The 15,813-nt window shown below is 47.9% G+C and overlaps 1 protein-coding gene across 1 annotated transcript; it reads left to right on the top strand.

Annotated features, from left to right (window-relative positions):
* Nucleotides 1–7,306: 7,306 nt before the first annotated feature.
* Nucleotides 7,307–15,425, top strand: PTCHD3 (patched domain containing 3). The gene is made up of 4 exons (XM_006176894.2): nt 7,307–8,311; nt 9,242–9,363; nt 10,237–10,382; nt 13,075–15,425. The coding sequence occupies exons 1-4, from the start codon at nt 7,307–7,309 to the stop codon at nt 14,577–14,579; spliced, it is 2,778 nt and encodes a 925-aa protein (XP_006176956.1). The 3' UTR covers nt 14,580–15,425.
* The last annotated feature ends 388 nt before the right edge of the window (nt 15,426–15,813 follow it).

Here is a 15,813-nt window from a genome sequence, read left to right as displayed (position 1 = left end):
AGACCCGGCCGTGGAGACGACTGCACAGCTGACCGCGAACCAACTTCTTCACCGGGAGTAAACTCCCGGGCTCTGCTCCTTCGCGGGGAGGGGCTCGGAGGGACTTCCGGTTTGCGAGCCGGGCGCGCGCGAGGGTAAACGGAAGTCGCGCGCGCGACCAGACCGCAAACCGGAAGTCGCGCGCGCGCCCGGCTCACAAACCGGAATCCCGTCGCGCCCCTCCCCGCAAAGGAGCAGAGCCCGGGAGTTCACTCCCGATGAAGAAGCTACTGTGCGGTCGGCTGTGCAGTAGATTCCGCGGCCGGGTGTCCGGGGCTACGAGATGGAGGAGGGAGAGGGCCCGTGGGCCTCGCCTTCGCTCGCCGCCCCCTCCACGCAACTCGCGGGCGGAGGCGGCCGACCCGGGCCCCGGCCCCGGCCCCGCAGCGCTAGGCCCCGGCGCCCGGACGCGCCACCCCTACCAGCCCCCGCCGGCTCAGAGTCGGGAAGTTGGGAAGAAACTTCTCCGCTCACCCGGCCTGGCTCGCCAGGGGCTCGGCTCGCCCGACGGGCCTGTCTTCTTTCTGGCGCTACCTGCTGGCCCCCTGCATCGGTCTCCGCCCCGTGCAGTCCTTCCAGGTCCCACTCAGGTGCCGCCTAAGGTCCTCTTAGCGTTGGGACACCCCGACCCGCGACTTTAAGGTCGTGGGACCACCCGGTGAGGGGGCGACGAGATTCACTGGCACTGATGGCAACCCTGGGCCTGGGTCATTGGTGCAGAAGCCAGCCCCTGGGCCTGCGTCAGTGGCCTTGGGAAGACCCCGGGGGCCTTGGTCACTGGCCCTGAAGACGCGCTCCTAGCCTTGTTCGCTGGCCCTGAAGACGCACTCCTAACCTTGGTCAGTGGCCCTAAAGACACACATTTGGCTTTGTTCAGTGGCCCTAGAGAGAAATCTTGGCTTGGGTCTCTGGTCTTGAAGACACACGCTTGGCTTTGGTCAGCGGATGTAGAGACACACTCATGGCTTGGGTCACTGACCTCCAAAAAAACAGCCTGTGCCTGTGTAACTGGTGCAGAAGCCATACCCTGGGCCTAGATCACTGGCACTGATTGAACCCTGGGCCTGGGTCACTGGCCCTGATATACACTCTTGGCCTGAGTCACTGGCCCTGAAGACGAACTCTTGGCCTTGGTCACTGGCCCTAAAGACACACGCTTGGCTTTGGTCAGTGGCCCTAGAGACACGGTCTTGGCTTGGGTCACTGGCCTTGAAAACACAGCTTGGGCCTGGGTCACTGGTGCAGAAGCCATCCCCTGGGCCTGGGTCACTGGCCTTGAGAAGACCCCAGGGTCCTGGGTCACTGCCCCTGAAGGCACACCCTGGGACTGTGTGACGTGACATGAAAGCAGTCCCAGGGCCTTGGTCACTTTCCTAGAAGGAACACTGAGGGACCATGTCACTGGTGCTGCACGCATACAATTGGCCTGGGTCAGTGACCCTGAAGAAACACACTTAGACTGGGTCACTGGCCCTGAAGACACACACTTGGCTTGGGTCAGTGGCCCTGAACACCCACTTGGCCTGGGTCACTGGCACAAAAGTGACATACCTTGCTTATGTCACTGGGGCTGAGGGCATACCCTGGGCCTGGGTCACTGGCAATGATTGCAACCCTGAGGTTGGGTCCCCTGGCTGTGAAGACGGACTCCGTCTGGATCACTGGCCCTGATACACACCCTGGGCCTGGGTCACTGGCCGTGAAGACACACTTGTGGCCTTGGTCACTGGCCCTAAATATGCATACTAGGCTTTGGTCAGTTGTCCAAGTGACACACTCGGCTTGGGTCATCGTCCCCGAAAAAACAGCCTGGGCCTGGGTCACTGGCGCAGAAGCCATCCCCTGGGCCTTGGTCACTGGCACTGATTACAACCCTGGTCCTGGGTAACTGGCCGTGAAGACGCACTCTTGGCCTTGGTCACTGGCCCTAAATACGCACACACTTGGCTTAGGTCACTGGCCCCGAAAAAACAGCCTGGGCCTGGGTCACTGGTGCAGAGCCATCCCCTGGGTCTGCGGCAGTGGCCTTGGGAAGACCCCGGGGGCCTTGGTCACTGGCCCTGAAGACGCATTCCTCACCTCTGTCAGTGGCCCAAAAGACACACACTTGGCTCGGTCAGTGGCCCTAGAGACACATCCTTGGCTTGCGTCACTGGCCCCGAAAAAACAGCCTGGGCCTGGATCAATGGTGCAGAAGCCATCCCCTCGGCCTGGGTCACCGGCACTGATTGCAACCCTGGGGCTGGGTTACTGGCCATGAAGACGCAGTCTTGGCCTTGGTCAGTGGCCCTAAAGACACACCCTTGGCTTTGTTCAGTGGACGTAGAGACACACTCTTGGCTTGGGTCACTGGTCCCCTAAAAACAGCCTGGGCCTGGGTCACTGGCCCTGAAATAGCAACCTGAGCCTGGGTCACTGGCCCTGAAATAGCAACCTGGGCCTGGGTCACTGGCCCTGAAATAGCAACCTGGGCCTGGGTCACTGGCCCTGAAGAAACACTCTTGGCCTGGGTCACTGGCCCTGAAGTCACAGCATTGGCCTGGGACACTGGCCCTGAAGACATACCCTGTGCCGGGATCACTGGAACTGAAGGCACACCCTGGACCTGGGTTACTGGCTCTGAAGGATCACTCTCTGTCTTTGTCACTGGGCATGAAAGCACACCCTGGGCCTTGGTCATTTTCGTAGAAGGCACACCTTCGGCCTGTGTCACTGGTGCTGAAGGCACATACTTGGTCTGTGTCACTGGCCCTTAAGGCATATACTTGGGCATGGGTCTCGGGTGCTAAACTGTCACCCTGGACCTGAGTCACTGGCCCTGAAGTCACATCTTTGGCCTCGGTGACTGACCCTGAAGAAACACACAACCTGGGTCACTGACCCTGAAGACACACCCTCAGCCTGGATCATTCACCCTAATGGCAACCCTGGGCCTTTTTCACTGGCCCTGAAGAGACATACTTGGCTTTGGTGACTGGCCCTGAAGACACACAGTTTGCCTTGGTCACTGGCCCTGAAGACACACCCTTGGCCTGTGTCAATGGCCCTGGAACATATACTTTGCCTGTGCCACTGACTGAAGAAACACATTTAGCCTGGGTCACAGGCCCTGAAGACATACCCTGGGTCTTGGTATCTGGCCTGAAGTCACATCTGGGCTTCGGTCACTGGCCCCAAAAGCACACCCTGGGCTTGGGTGACTGGCACTGATGTCAAACCCTGGACTTGCTTTGTGGCCCTGAAGGCACACCCTTGGTCTGTGTCACTGGACATGAAAGCACACCCTGGGTCTCGGTGACTTTCGTAAAAGGCAGCTCCTCGGCCTGTGTCACTGGTGCTGAATGCATACCCTTTGCCGGGGTCACTGGTCCTGAAGACACACCCTTGGCCTGGGTGTCTAGCTGAAAGCACATCTGGGCTTCGGTCACTGGCACTGAAGGCACAGCCTGGGACTCTGTCACTGGCCCTTAAGGCACATTCTTGGTCTGGATTAGTGGCTCTAAAGTCACACAGTTGATCTGGGTCCCTGGCCCTGAAGACACACACTTGTCGTGGGTCACTGGCCCTGAAAAAACACCCTGGGCCTGGGTCACTGTCGCAGAAGACATATCCTGGGCCTGGATCATTGGTGCAGAAGGCACACTCTGGGCCTAGGTCACTGGCACTGAAGGCAAACCCTGGCGTGGGTCACTGGCGCTGAGGGCACAACCTGAGCCTCGGCTTTTGTTTGTTAATGCCCACCCTGGGGTTGAGTCACTTGCGTAGAAGTCACATCCTTGGTCTGGGTCACTGGCTCAGAACACACATGATTTTCCTGGGTCAGTGGCCCTGAAGTCCCACCCTGGGCCTGGGTGACTGGCGCTGAAGGTCCACCCTGGCCCTGAGTCGTTGGTGCTGAAGGCACACCCTGGACCTGAGTCACTGGTAAAGAAGGCACACGCTGGGCTTTGGTCACTAGCGCAGAAGGTACACCCTAGGCCTGGGTCACTGATGCTGAAGTCATATCATTTACCTAGGTCACTGGCCATGAATACACAGCCAGGGCCTGTGTCACTGGCCTTGAAGACACACCCTTGGCCTTGATCACTGGCCCTGGAGACACACACTTGGCCTGTGTCACTGGCCCTGAAGACACTCTTGGCCTTGGTCACTGGCCCTGAAGACACACCCTGGGCCTTTGTCTCTCTCCTTGAAGACAGGCCCTGCTCCTGGGTGACTGGCCCTGGAACACATACTTGGCCTGTGTTACTAGCCCTGAATTAGCACCCTAGGCTTGGGTCACTGGTCCTGAAGTCACACCATTGGCCAGGGTCACTGGCCCTGAAGGCACACCCTGGGCCTGGGTCACTTGCCCTGAGCACACATTTCGCCTGGGTCACTGGTCCTGAATTAGCACCCTGGGCCTGGGTCACTGGTCCTGAAGGCACACTCTTGGCCTTGGTCACTGACCTTGAAGACACATCATCTGCCTGTGTCAATGACCATGAAGACACAGTCTGGGCCTGTGCCACTGGCCTTGAGAAGAAACCGTGGGCCTGGGTCACTGACCCTGAAGGCACACCATGGTCCTGAGTCACTGGTGAAGAAGGCACAACTTGGGCCTTGGTCACTGGCCCTGAAGGCACACCCTGGGCCTGGGTCATTGGCACTGAAGGCACAACCTGGGCTTGTGTCATTGGCGCAGAAGGCACATGCTGGGCTTGGTTCACTGGCGCTGAGCACACTCTGGGCCTGGGCCTGGGTCGCTAAGCCTGAAGACGCACCCTGCACCTGGGTCACTGGTGCTGATGGCAAACCCTGAACCTGGGTCACAGGCCCTAGAACACAGAGTTGGCCTGGGTCACTGGCTCTAAATTAGCACCCTGGGCCTGGGTCAGTGGCCATGAAGACACACCCTGGGCCTGGGTCGCTGGCCTTGAAGACAAACCGTGGCCCAGTGTCACTGGTCCTGAAGGCACACCATGGTCCTGGGTCACTGGCACAGAACGCACAACTTGGGCCTGTGTCACTGGCTTTGAAAACACACCCTTGTTCTGGTTCAATGGCCCTGAATACACACCCTGGACCTATGTCTCTGACCATCAAGGCACACCCTAGGCCTGGGTCACTGGCCCTGAAGCACACCCTGGGCCAGAGTCACTGGTGCTGAGGGAACAACCTGGACCCGGGTCACTTGTCCTGAAGGCACCTCCTGGGCTGGGGTCATTGGCCATGAAGACACACCGTTGGCCTGGGTCACGGAGGCTGAGGACGCACACTGGGCCTGGATCCTTGCTGCTCAAGGCACACTCTGGTCCTGGGTCACTGGCCCTAAGGCAAAATCTGGGCCTGGGTCATTGGCCCCGAAGATACACCTTGGGCCTGTATCACTGGTCCTGAAGGCACACCCTGGGCCTTTGTTACTGGCCCTGAAGGCACACACATGGTCTGGCTCACTGGCCCTGAAGACACACCATTGGCCTAGGTCATGGGCCCTGAAGACACACAATGGGCCTGGGTCACTGTAACTGAGCGCACAACGGGGCCTAGGTCACTGGCGCTCAAGGCACTCTTGGCCTAGGTCATTGGTGCTCAAAGTGCACCCTGATCCTGGGTCACTGGCCCTAAGGCAAAATCTGGGCCTGGGTCCCTGGCCCTGAAGACTCATACTTGGCCTGGGTCACCTGCCCCGGAAAAGCACCCTGGGCCTGGGTCACTGGCGCAGAAGCCAAACCCTGGTCCTGGGTCACTGGTGCAGAAGGCACACCCTGGGTTTGCGTCACTGGTTCTAAAGGCAAACCATGGTCTGGGTCACTGACTCAGAGCACAACCTCGGCCTCGGTCTTTGTCTGTGAACACCCACCCTGGGACTTGTTTACTGCCGTAGAAATCACAGTCTTGGCCTGGATCACTCATGCAGAATGCACATGTTTGTCATGGATCAGTGGCCCTGAAGTCCCATCCTTGGCCTGGGTCAGTGATCAATAGGCACATGAAAAGAAGCTCAGTATCGGTGATAATCAGAGAAATGCAAATCAACACTACGTTGAGGTATCACCTCACACTGGTGTGAATGGCCATCATTAAAAAGTCTACAAACCATAAATGCTGGAGAGTTTGTGGAGAAAAGGGAATCCTCCTGCACTGTTGGTGGGAATGTAGTTTGTGTGCAGCCATTATGGGAAACAGTGTGGAAATTTCTTAAACAACTGAAATTAGAGTTACCCTATGATCCAGCAATCCCACTCTTGGGTATGTATTCAGAGGGAACTCTAAATCAAAAACATATATTCACCCCAATGTTCATAGCAGCACTATATACAATAGGCAAGACATGGAAGCAACCTAAACGTCCATCAACAGATGACTGGATAAAGACATTGTGGTGTATTTATACAATGGAATACAACTCAGACATAAAAAGTTATAAAATAATGACATTTGCAGCAACATGGATGGACCTGGAGATTGTCATCCTATGTAAAGTAAGCCAGAAAGAGAAAGACAAACACCATTGATATCGTTTATATGTGGAATCTAAAATAATGACACAAATGAACTTATTTCCAAAAAGAAATAGACTCACAGAGATAGAAAACAAATTACCAGGAGGGAAAGGGGGTGAGAAGGGATAAATTGGGAGTTCACAATTTGCATATACAAACTACTATATATAAAATAAACAACAATGTCCCACTGTATAGCACAGGGAACTATAGTCAATATCTTGTAATAGCCTATACTATAAAAAGAAGGTGAAAAGAATATATATAGGTATAACTGAAACACTATGCTGTACGCCAGAAGTTAACACAGCATTGTAAACCGATTATACTTCAATTAAGAAAAAAATAGAGAGAGAGAGAGAAACTGAATTAGACCAAAGTCTTAGCTAAGAACCATGCTCCTAGCTGATCCCCCAGAGGTAAAAGGTACCTCTCAGAACACATGTGATACCTGTGCCGGTGGGGGGGCGTGTGCGCGCGTGTCCATGAACAAGTCAAATTGTCCCAGTAAACTGTGAGTCCTGTAGGATGGCCACACATTTCATTCGCCTTCAAGAAGTGTTTCTTGTATTAACTGAATCCTGGGGGGATGGGCGCCAGGGACAAATCTGGGGCTGGGTAGGCTATGGGTCAAACCACATGCCCACCAACGGAAGCTCCACCAACGGAAGCTCGGCCAACGGAAGCTCGGCCAACGGAAGCTCCAACATCTGGGCACGAGCAGCTGGAGCTCCAACGGACTCCCTTGGAATTCCTGCAGGAAACTGTCAGGAGGGGTGGAGATGGCCGCTCTGTCCAGTGGCTGCTTTCCAATGTGGTGCCCTTCCTTGCGGAAAGTGGGCCTCAAACCCTCCAAGGTTGTCCTGGAGATGGAGGCAGGGCCTGGGCCAGACTCTGAGAGGAGCGGGTCGCAACCGCCCGAAGGGCCGGACCCGGAGCACGTCGTGGCCTCACGGCAGGAGAGTGAGAGCCCCCTGGGGTCAAGTCAGCAACCCCTGCCAGCGACAGAGTCAGAAACCCAGCTGCTGGGGGGGCCCCGCTGCCACACCAACTGCCTGGAGGCGCCTCTCTCCCGGGCCTTCCGAAGGCTGGGGTGGGAGGTGGGCTCGCACCCCTGGATCTTCCTGCTGCTGCCTGTGATTCTAACAGCCATCCTGGGCACTGGCCTGATCTACCTGCCCGAGGGCAAAGAAAACCTCGAGGAGCATTACACCCCCATAGGGAGCCCGGCCAAGGCCGAGCGGCGCTTTGTGCAGAAGCACTTCATCGCCAAAGACCATGACCACTTCTCCGTCTCCAGGCAGAGCACCGAGGCCAGTTACGCATCAATTCTAGTGGTCTCCAACAGCAACTCGCTGCTGGAACAAGACGTCCTTTCGGAAATCAGTCAGCTGGACGAGATGGTGCAGGCTTTGTCTTTGACCAACGAAAATGGAACCCAGATCCACTACCAACAGGTGTGCTCTTCGAACCAGGGCCACTGCGTGCCCTCCAACCCGCTCCTGTTCGCCTGGAAAAGGAACAGTAACCTCAACCTGAGAAACATCACCTTTCCCATCTATACGCTAGGCTATCAGGTCCTCTACCTGGCCAATCTTCTTGGAGGAACTGTCTTAGGCGACAGTGTGGGACGGAGCCAGTTACTTCTGGAGGCCAAAGCCATGCGACTGCAGTACTACCTGAAAACCGAGGACGCAGGGGATAACGAGCGCAGCAAGGCGTGGTTGATGCATTTCCTGCAGGAGTTCGGCAACATGGAAAAGAGTCTGGCCTTGAAGAAGATCCAGGTACCCAGCGCATGGGGGAGGGCCAGGAGAAGGGGGAGGGGTAAGAAGATGTGTTCCAAGGACCATAGCAATAGCACTCTCTGATTATGTGATGGCGTCCTTGACCTGAAGCTGGCTGTGCTCTGCTGTAACTGGTCCTTTTAACAGTTTCCTAAAATAACACACTGAAGGATGCCACACATCTTAAGTCCTTGGTAACGTTCTGGTGGAAAACACAAATCCTACATCCTCAAGGGAGGTCTGTCCAGTGCAGACACTGACCTTCAAGTTTAGTTTTGGGGTTTGGTTTCCTAGTCAGATTACTTTGAAGTTCTTACATTTGGTTAAAGTCTTTGCTGTTCCTGGGAGCCCCCTAACAATTGATTTGGAGTTCATTGGAATCAAGAAACAAATCTTTAAGCAAAAATTCCATGGTGTTGTTGAGAAAGATACCTGAGTATTTTTAAAGTAAATTACCACATAGTGCCACGCAGTTAGCTGTTCAGTAATCGTTGGGCTGGCAAATCTAATATGCTGGATAAGCTTGGTGAGAGTGAGACACCTACTGGAAAACGCCTTCAAGTACCCAGGCCTTCTGAAATGACCCTTGTGCCATTAAAACAGTAAAAGATAACATCCTGATAGAAGTTCAGAAAAAGCCAAAATGTCTACAGTTACTAACGATTACACAGGTTTATGTAAGATTCAGATTCTGTATATGTGGGAGTTTTAAACTTTAGATTTTTGAAAGAAACTTTGGAAAGCATGCCAGAGATTTGTGGGAGGAAGCAAGTCTTTCTTACTTTTATTCTAAAATCATAATCCACGTATTTTGATTTTTTTTAAACTGAATTTTAACATTTCAGTCAAGAAGCTGGTGTTTCAATAGCGTTTTAAACTCACACACAAATATCGGACTTAGAAACTAACCTGAGTGCATTTCCATGGCAGGTGGTCTTCTTTACGTCACTTTCTAGACAACTGGAATTTGAGGCAACTTCTAGGACAGTGATCCCTCTGTTTTACATGGCATACCTTCTAATCGTACTATTTGCAATCACATCATGCTACAGGTAAAAATGCTTTTATTAGTTTTTTAAACTCTAACTTTAAAAAACATATTATTGTTATATTAGTGTGTATATAATATATATATATCAAATATACCATTCTAAAAACTGTTTCTAAGTGTACAATTCAGTGGTGTTAATTACATTCACACTGTTGTGCAACCATCACAACTATTTACAAATACTTTCTATCACCCTAAGCAGAAACTGTGACTTTTAAGCAATAACCCCCCCATTGCCTCCCCCAAATCCTGCTTAACTTTTTTTCTTTCTTTTTTTTTTTTTTTTTAGCAATTTGTAGCCACTTTTCTAGAGCCAACTTCTCCAGAAGAGGAGAATTTCAAATACCTTTTAGAAGGAGGCTCTCATACTTTTTGCTAGCCATGATAATATTGAACCAGCTTTGAAATGCAGGAGCTATTTACAATTGTGCTCATGGCCAACTGGAGTCAGGGGTGGGTGAGAAGATGACTGGATATGTTTGTACTTTCTTGCTGCTTGCCTTCCATTTGCTGCTGTATTCTATTTGCATTCCTCTGATGATCAGAGCGGAATTAACTGTCTGCGATGTTTTAGTGTATCTTTGTGGTTCTGAAACGCCATTCAGTGGATTAGTGCTTGGCTAGCTGCAGAAGAATCCACCAGGATAGTCTGGTAAAAGTACAGATGCACAGTTTTCCTGTTCCCTCTTTATTTCTTTTTTCAGTTGGTCTGGGCTAGTACCTGAAAGTTAAAGTTCTCTGGCAGTCGGGTGTGGGAATTACTGTCTGAGAGGTTTCTGAATAGCTGTCCAAGTCAGGAATGTTAGGAATTGATGGAGTTTCAGTATGGAAGCTATCACCACAAATTCCATGATTTTTCCCTCCAAATTTACAGGTGTGACTGTGCACGAAACCAAATGTGGGTGGCAGCCTTTGGAGTGATTTCTGTCGTCTTGGCAGTGGTGAGCAGCTTCGGCCTGTTATTGTTCATTGGGGTGCCATTTGTGACCATAGTTGCAAATTCACCATTTCTTGTTCTAGGTGAGTAAAACAAAGCATGAGGCTACACAGTGTGTGTGTGTGTGTGGGGGGGGTAGATCAAGGAGGGAGCTTGTGCTGGGTCAAGCAAAATAACTGCATTTGGGCAGTTTTACAGATCCAAAATGATGAAAGAAGAAAGTCAAATGGAATTATGTGCCTTTAGAGTTGGGAAAAATCTAGTACCCCAAATGCAAAAATGCATACCAGGGACATAAATACATAAATAGGCAGTCTACACACACACACACACACACACACACACTCTCTCTCTCTCTCTCTCTCCCACTCACTCACTCACTCACTCACTCCAAAATACTAATCACTGAAAATACAGGGGGGAAAATGTGACCTCTCAATTAAGCAAGGGATGCAAATTAAACCAAAAGTGAGACACCTTGTTTTCTTGTTAGATTAATGAGTATCAACAAGACTGAAGGACTTATAAGGTTTAGGGATGGTTGTATGCAGATGAACACTCATGTTCTGCTGGGGGAAAACTGTAAGTTGATACACTTTTTAAATCCAATTTTGAAACAAATCAAAAGACTTCAAAATTTGAAAGGAAATACCTTTGACCTACCAACTCCACTTTTAGGAATTTGTTTGAATTATTGGACAAGTGCTCAAAAAGTAGAAGTGTGTTCATTTCGGTGTGATTGAGAATAGGAAAAAACAAAACCACCTCATCCCATATTGACATGGGACTGGTAGACTCAAACACAGCATTTTAAAGGTTTGGAATCCGATTCAGTCTTTAAAAAGAGATAAATATACAAGGGTAAATGAAAAATGCTGGTCATGAAACAAGATGTTTGAAATAGAGAGACACAGTTTTATGTGTATGTTTGTATAGAGAAAGTTCTGGCTGGACATACATAAAATATTAGCAGGGAGTATCCTGAAAGGTAGAATTACCATTGTTTAATTTTTTTCTTTGTAATTTTCAATACTTTCAGAATTTATTTTACAATAAGCATGAGAAGACAAAGGTGTTTATATTTTGGAAAGTAAGCAACTTGGAAGAAATAACATTTGGTTTCCTGGGGGAGATCGTAGAGGAAATGTTACACTGGATATTCACATTCCTAGTACATACTCACGTTAAATTACTCAGTGTTCCCCACAGGCACACATAACTATAGTTAAAGTATATATAACTGACTTAATACAAACCATTTTTGCATTGTCTGTGTATTCATAGAAGTATGAGGGGGTGTGTGTGAGGGGGTTTGATTTCAGCAATTCAAGCAAGGAATTTTTAATTTTTTCTAATTTTTGTTTTGTTTTGTTTTAGGTGGGTAATTCATTCATTCTATTTATTTATTTATTTATTTATTTATTTACTTACTTACTTACTTACTTACTTACTTACTTACTTACTTACTTATTTTAATGGAGGCACTGGGGATTGAACCCATGACCTCATGCATACTAAGCGCACACTCTACCACTGAGTGCTACCCTCCCCCTGACTTTCTGAATGATGTTCTATACATAATAAAACTGGTTTTAAAATACCTAATAAATATCAATGAGTTCATTTGTGGTCCTTAGTACTTCTGACTCTCTCTTCCCTTTTGTCCAGCTGGGTGCAACTGAAATCCACAAAGCTGGCAGCAGGGGAATTTCAGGAGGAAGCTTATGTCGGACTACATAAACCTGTGTCAGTGCAGACCCCTTGACCTTGATCACACACATAGAAACCTGAATTAGAGGCAGAGTGAAATTCCTGGTACCCTCCCATGTAATCCATGGAGAAAACCCCCTGAGTTGAAATTGAGACGAGCGTTTCAGTTCCAAGTGTTGACCTTGTACCAGCAGACACAGAAACAAGGGTGTGTATGCGTCAAAGCAGCAGAAAGCTCGAGGGGGGTGAACTCTGTCCGCAACAGGCCCACGCTGTCCTTTCTGATCTTGTCGACCTCCTTCCATAGATTTCAGTGATGACTCCAAAGTCCTCAAATGTTGTCCTGCCCTCCTTATTCCAAAACCAGTCATGACATCATTGTGGGAAAGACTGATTACCTAACAGGCACTTAATGTGCGGTGGATTCTTAAGATTTACTTTGGTACATATTTCTGATCCCAAGAGCACTTGCATTTTATTGAGATAATGCCTTCACCTGGGCAAGTGAATCCTGAATGACAGCAACGTGGGTATCAAAAACAGGCTATCAGGATACTGCTTGTGTGTGTATAAACTATGTGATACCTCTAAAATCATACCACATGAACAGCTAGATGCTAGCTGGAGAACAGATAAATACAGCTTGTATTTTAAGCAACAGAATGTTGGTTTGATGTTAGTACATAAGAGTGAAATGGTTTAGGAGAGAAAATGGTCTCTCGACTATTCTAATGGAAGCAAATATACATTGCTGACGTCTAACATCCAGTCAGCCAGGTTCCCGCACTCATTGAAACACCCTAAGTGAAGACAAGGAGTACAGTACACTGTGCTGTGTGTAAACAGGAGTGTGAGCAAAGCAAAGAGTTATTACAGAGCAAGGAGAGAGAAATTCTCCTGTGGATTCAGAGAAAAAAGAAAGCCTCGGAGAAACTAGTGTCAAACACAGACTGGGCAAGATCAGTAAGACCTGAAGAGATGGACAAAGAAAGTGGTTTGAGTTGATCTGGCTAATTTTTAATGGATGTTAATATGTATGAAGATGAAATTTCTTTTTCTTAACAGGTGTTGGGGTCGATGACATGTTTATCATGATTTCTGCCTGGTGGAAGACCAGCGTCACGGATAGCATAAGAAAGCGGATGTCTGATGTCTATTCAGAAGCGGCAGTGTCCATTACAATCACCACTGTCACCAACGTCCTGGCCTTCTATACAGGGATCATGACCTCTTTCAGGTCCGTACAATACTTTTGCATCTACACGGGAACAACCCTATTCTTTTGTTATTTATATAACATCACCTGTTTTGGAGCATTTATGGCCCTGGATAGTAAAAGAAATGTGGTCTGTCTACACTGGTTGAAGAAGCCAGAAACTCCTGACCAAAAATGTTCCTCGTTAAAAAAGTGCTGTTGTTTCCCATATGGTTCTCTCCCAGATGAACATCAGACAGGTGCCCACCCAGTGAGTCTGTTGTTTAGAGACTACTTTGGTCCTTTCCTCACCAACACTGTGTCCAAGTGTTTTGTAGTGCTTACATACGTGTTGTATATTGTAAGCGGTATACTTGGGTGTTTCCAAGTGCAGGAAGGTTTAGACCTTCGGAATTTAGCAAGCGACGACTCCTACATCGCACCATATTTCAATGTGGAAGAAGAGAATTTTTCAAGTTACGGTCCCAGAGTTATGGTCATCATTACTGAACCTCTTGACTACTGGGATAAGGATGCTAGGCAAAAGCTGGAAAACTGTCTGGCAGATTTTGAAAACAGTGACTATGCAGATAAAAATCTTACAGAGTTTTGGTTACGAGACTATGTGCAATTTATGGACAGTCACCACCAAGATATAAATAATAAGAATTCTTTTATACACAATATTCCCAGTTTTGAATCAGATTTTCCACTTTTTATGTATGATATTAATATTACATCAGATGAAATCATTTGCTCCCGGGCCTTCATTCAGACCATGGGTATTTCTTCTTCAACCAATAAGAAGCTGATGTTACGCCAGTTCCGAGATTTGGCTGAAAAGTGTGAAATTCCCCTAATGGTGTATAACCAGGCATTCATATATTTTGATCAGTATGCTGCAATATTAGAAAACACGATTCAAAATGTAATTGTTGCATCAGCAGCCATGTTAATTGTTTCCTTATTGTTAATTCCACACCCTCTCTGTTGCTTGTGGGTAACTTTCTCTATTGCTTCTGTGATTGTGGGAGTAACAGGTTTCATGGCGTTCTGGAATGTCAACCTTGACTCCATATCCATGATTAATCTTGTCATTTGTATAGGGTTTTCTTTTGATTTTTCTGCGCACATTTCCTACGCGTTTGTTTCCAGTTCAAAGCCCTCAGTAAACCAAAAAACCATCGAGGCATTGTATCTGCTAGGCTACCCCGTGTTACAAAGTGCAATTTCAACAATAATAGGGGTGTGTGCCTTATCTGCAGCTAAAGCATACGTCTTCAGGACATTTTTTAAGATTATGCTTCTTGTTATGGTATTTGGAGCTGCTCATGGCCTAATTTTTATTCCTGTATTCTTAACCTTTTTTTTTTAAGTTCGTTTGAATAGCCATTAACAAATCAAAGACCAATTACAGAATTATTGCCCCAATCCAATCTGATAAAAATGCACTATTAAAAATAGTTTATAAACTAAAAACAAAGGCATGTTGTCTTGGCTTGGAAATCCCATTTTAAAATATTATTTAAAATATCCTGAGAAAAATTAACTAGTCTTACATTGCAATATGTTTACAAATTACAAACTGTTGTCATCTTTATTATGGTCTATACAAGGCATAAGGTATAACATTCCAATTATTATTTCCTGCTATTTCATCATTAGAAGTTTATGTCTGGAATACAGATATCTTATGTATTACACTATATAAATGGAATATTATTTTCATTGTACTTCCTATATACATTGGTATGTAAAAGTGCAACTGATTACTATTTATTCTCCCAGTCTGAGGTTTTTCTGTGCATTTTCTTTTTTTTTAATCATTAATTAAAAATTTGTATAAATGATTAATGCTAATGATAATCATTGTCATCATCATCATCATGTCTGACTTTGGGACTTCTCAGTGCCTTACACTCGCTCATCAGGACATCAAGTGCTAAGGAGTTTCTTGTGTGGGTGGGTTCAATTAAGCCCCAAAGTCCAAATAAATTTAAATCAACAGGACTCCAGATTAAACACCATTTTCCAAACACTGAATTATTTTAAACTCCCAAATAACAGTTCATGTTCTAAAGAGATTTCATTCAGCTTCCAAGGCAAGACATGAATTTTTTTTTTCCCCTTTTCCATTAAAAAAAATCCTCATCAATCTCTGGCTGGTGACAAATGATCATCAATTGACAAGGAATTTGCTTCTGCTCTACTTTAATAATGTCTGCGATTTCTGTAGTAATTTAGAATAGGAAAGCATTTTAATGTTATCTCATTTGATTCCATGAAGTAGGCAGCATTATTTTACCTGCAAGAAATCATGGCTCAGAGAAAGAGAAAGAAAAATACCATATGACATCACTCATATGTGGAATCTCAAACAAACAAAAAAGACACAAATGAACTTTCAGGCCAGACACCAAGGTCCAGGGTGTTTTTCCAGCCCAGTGACCCAGGATAAGTGTGGTTCTTCAGGGTCAGTGACCTAGGCCAAGGATGTGCGTTCCGTACCAATGACACAGGCCCAGGGTGTGTCTTCAGGGCCAGTGTCCAGGCCCAGGGTGTGTCTTCAGGGCCAGTGTCCAGGCCCAGGGTGTGTCTTTAAGGCCAGT

Source organism: Camelus ferus, chromosome 35 (assembly GCF_009834535.1).
Source record: "Camelus ferus isolate YT-003-E chromosome 35, BCGSAC_Cfer_1.0, whole genome shotgun sequence".
In the NCBI taxonomy this organism is placed as follows: Eukaryota; Metazoa; Chordata; class Mammalia; order Artiodactyla; family Camelidae; genus Camelus; species Camelus ferus.
The sequence above is the reverse complement of the archived record's forward strand: the minus strand, read 5'-3'. Positions and strand labels throughout refer to the sequence as shown.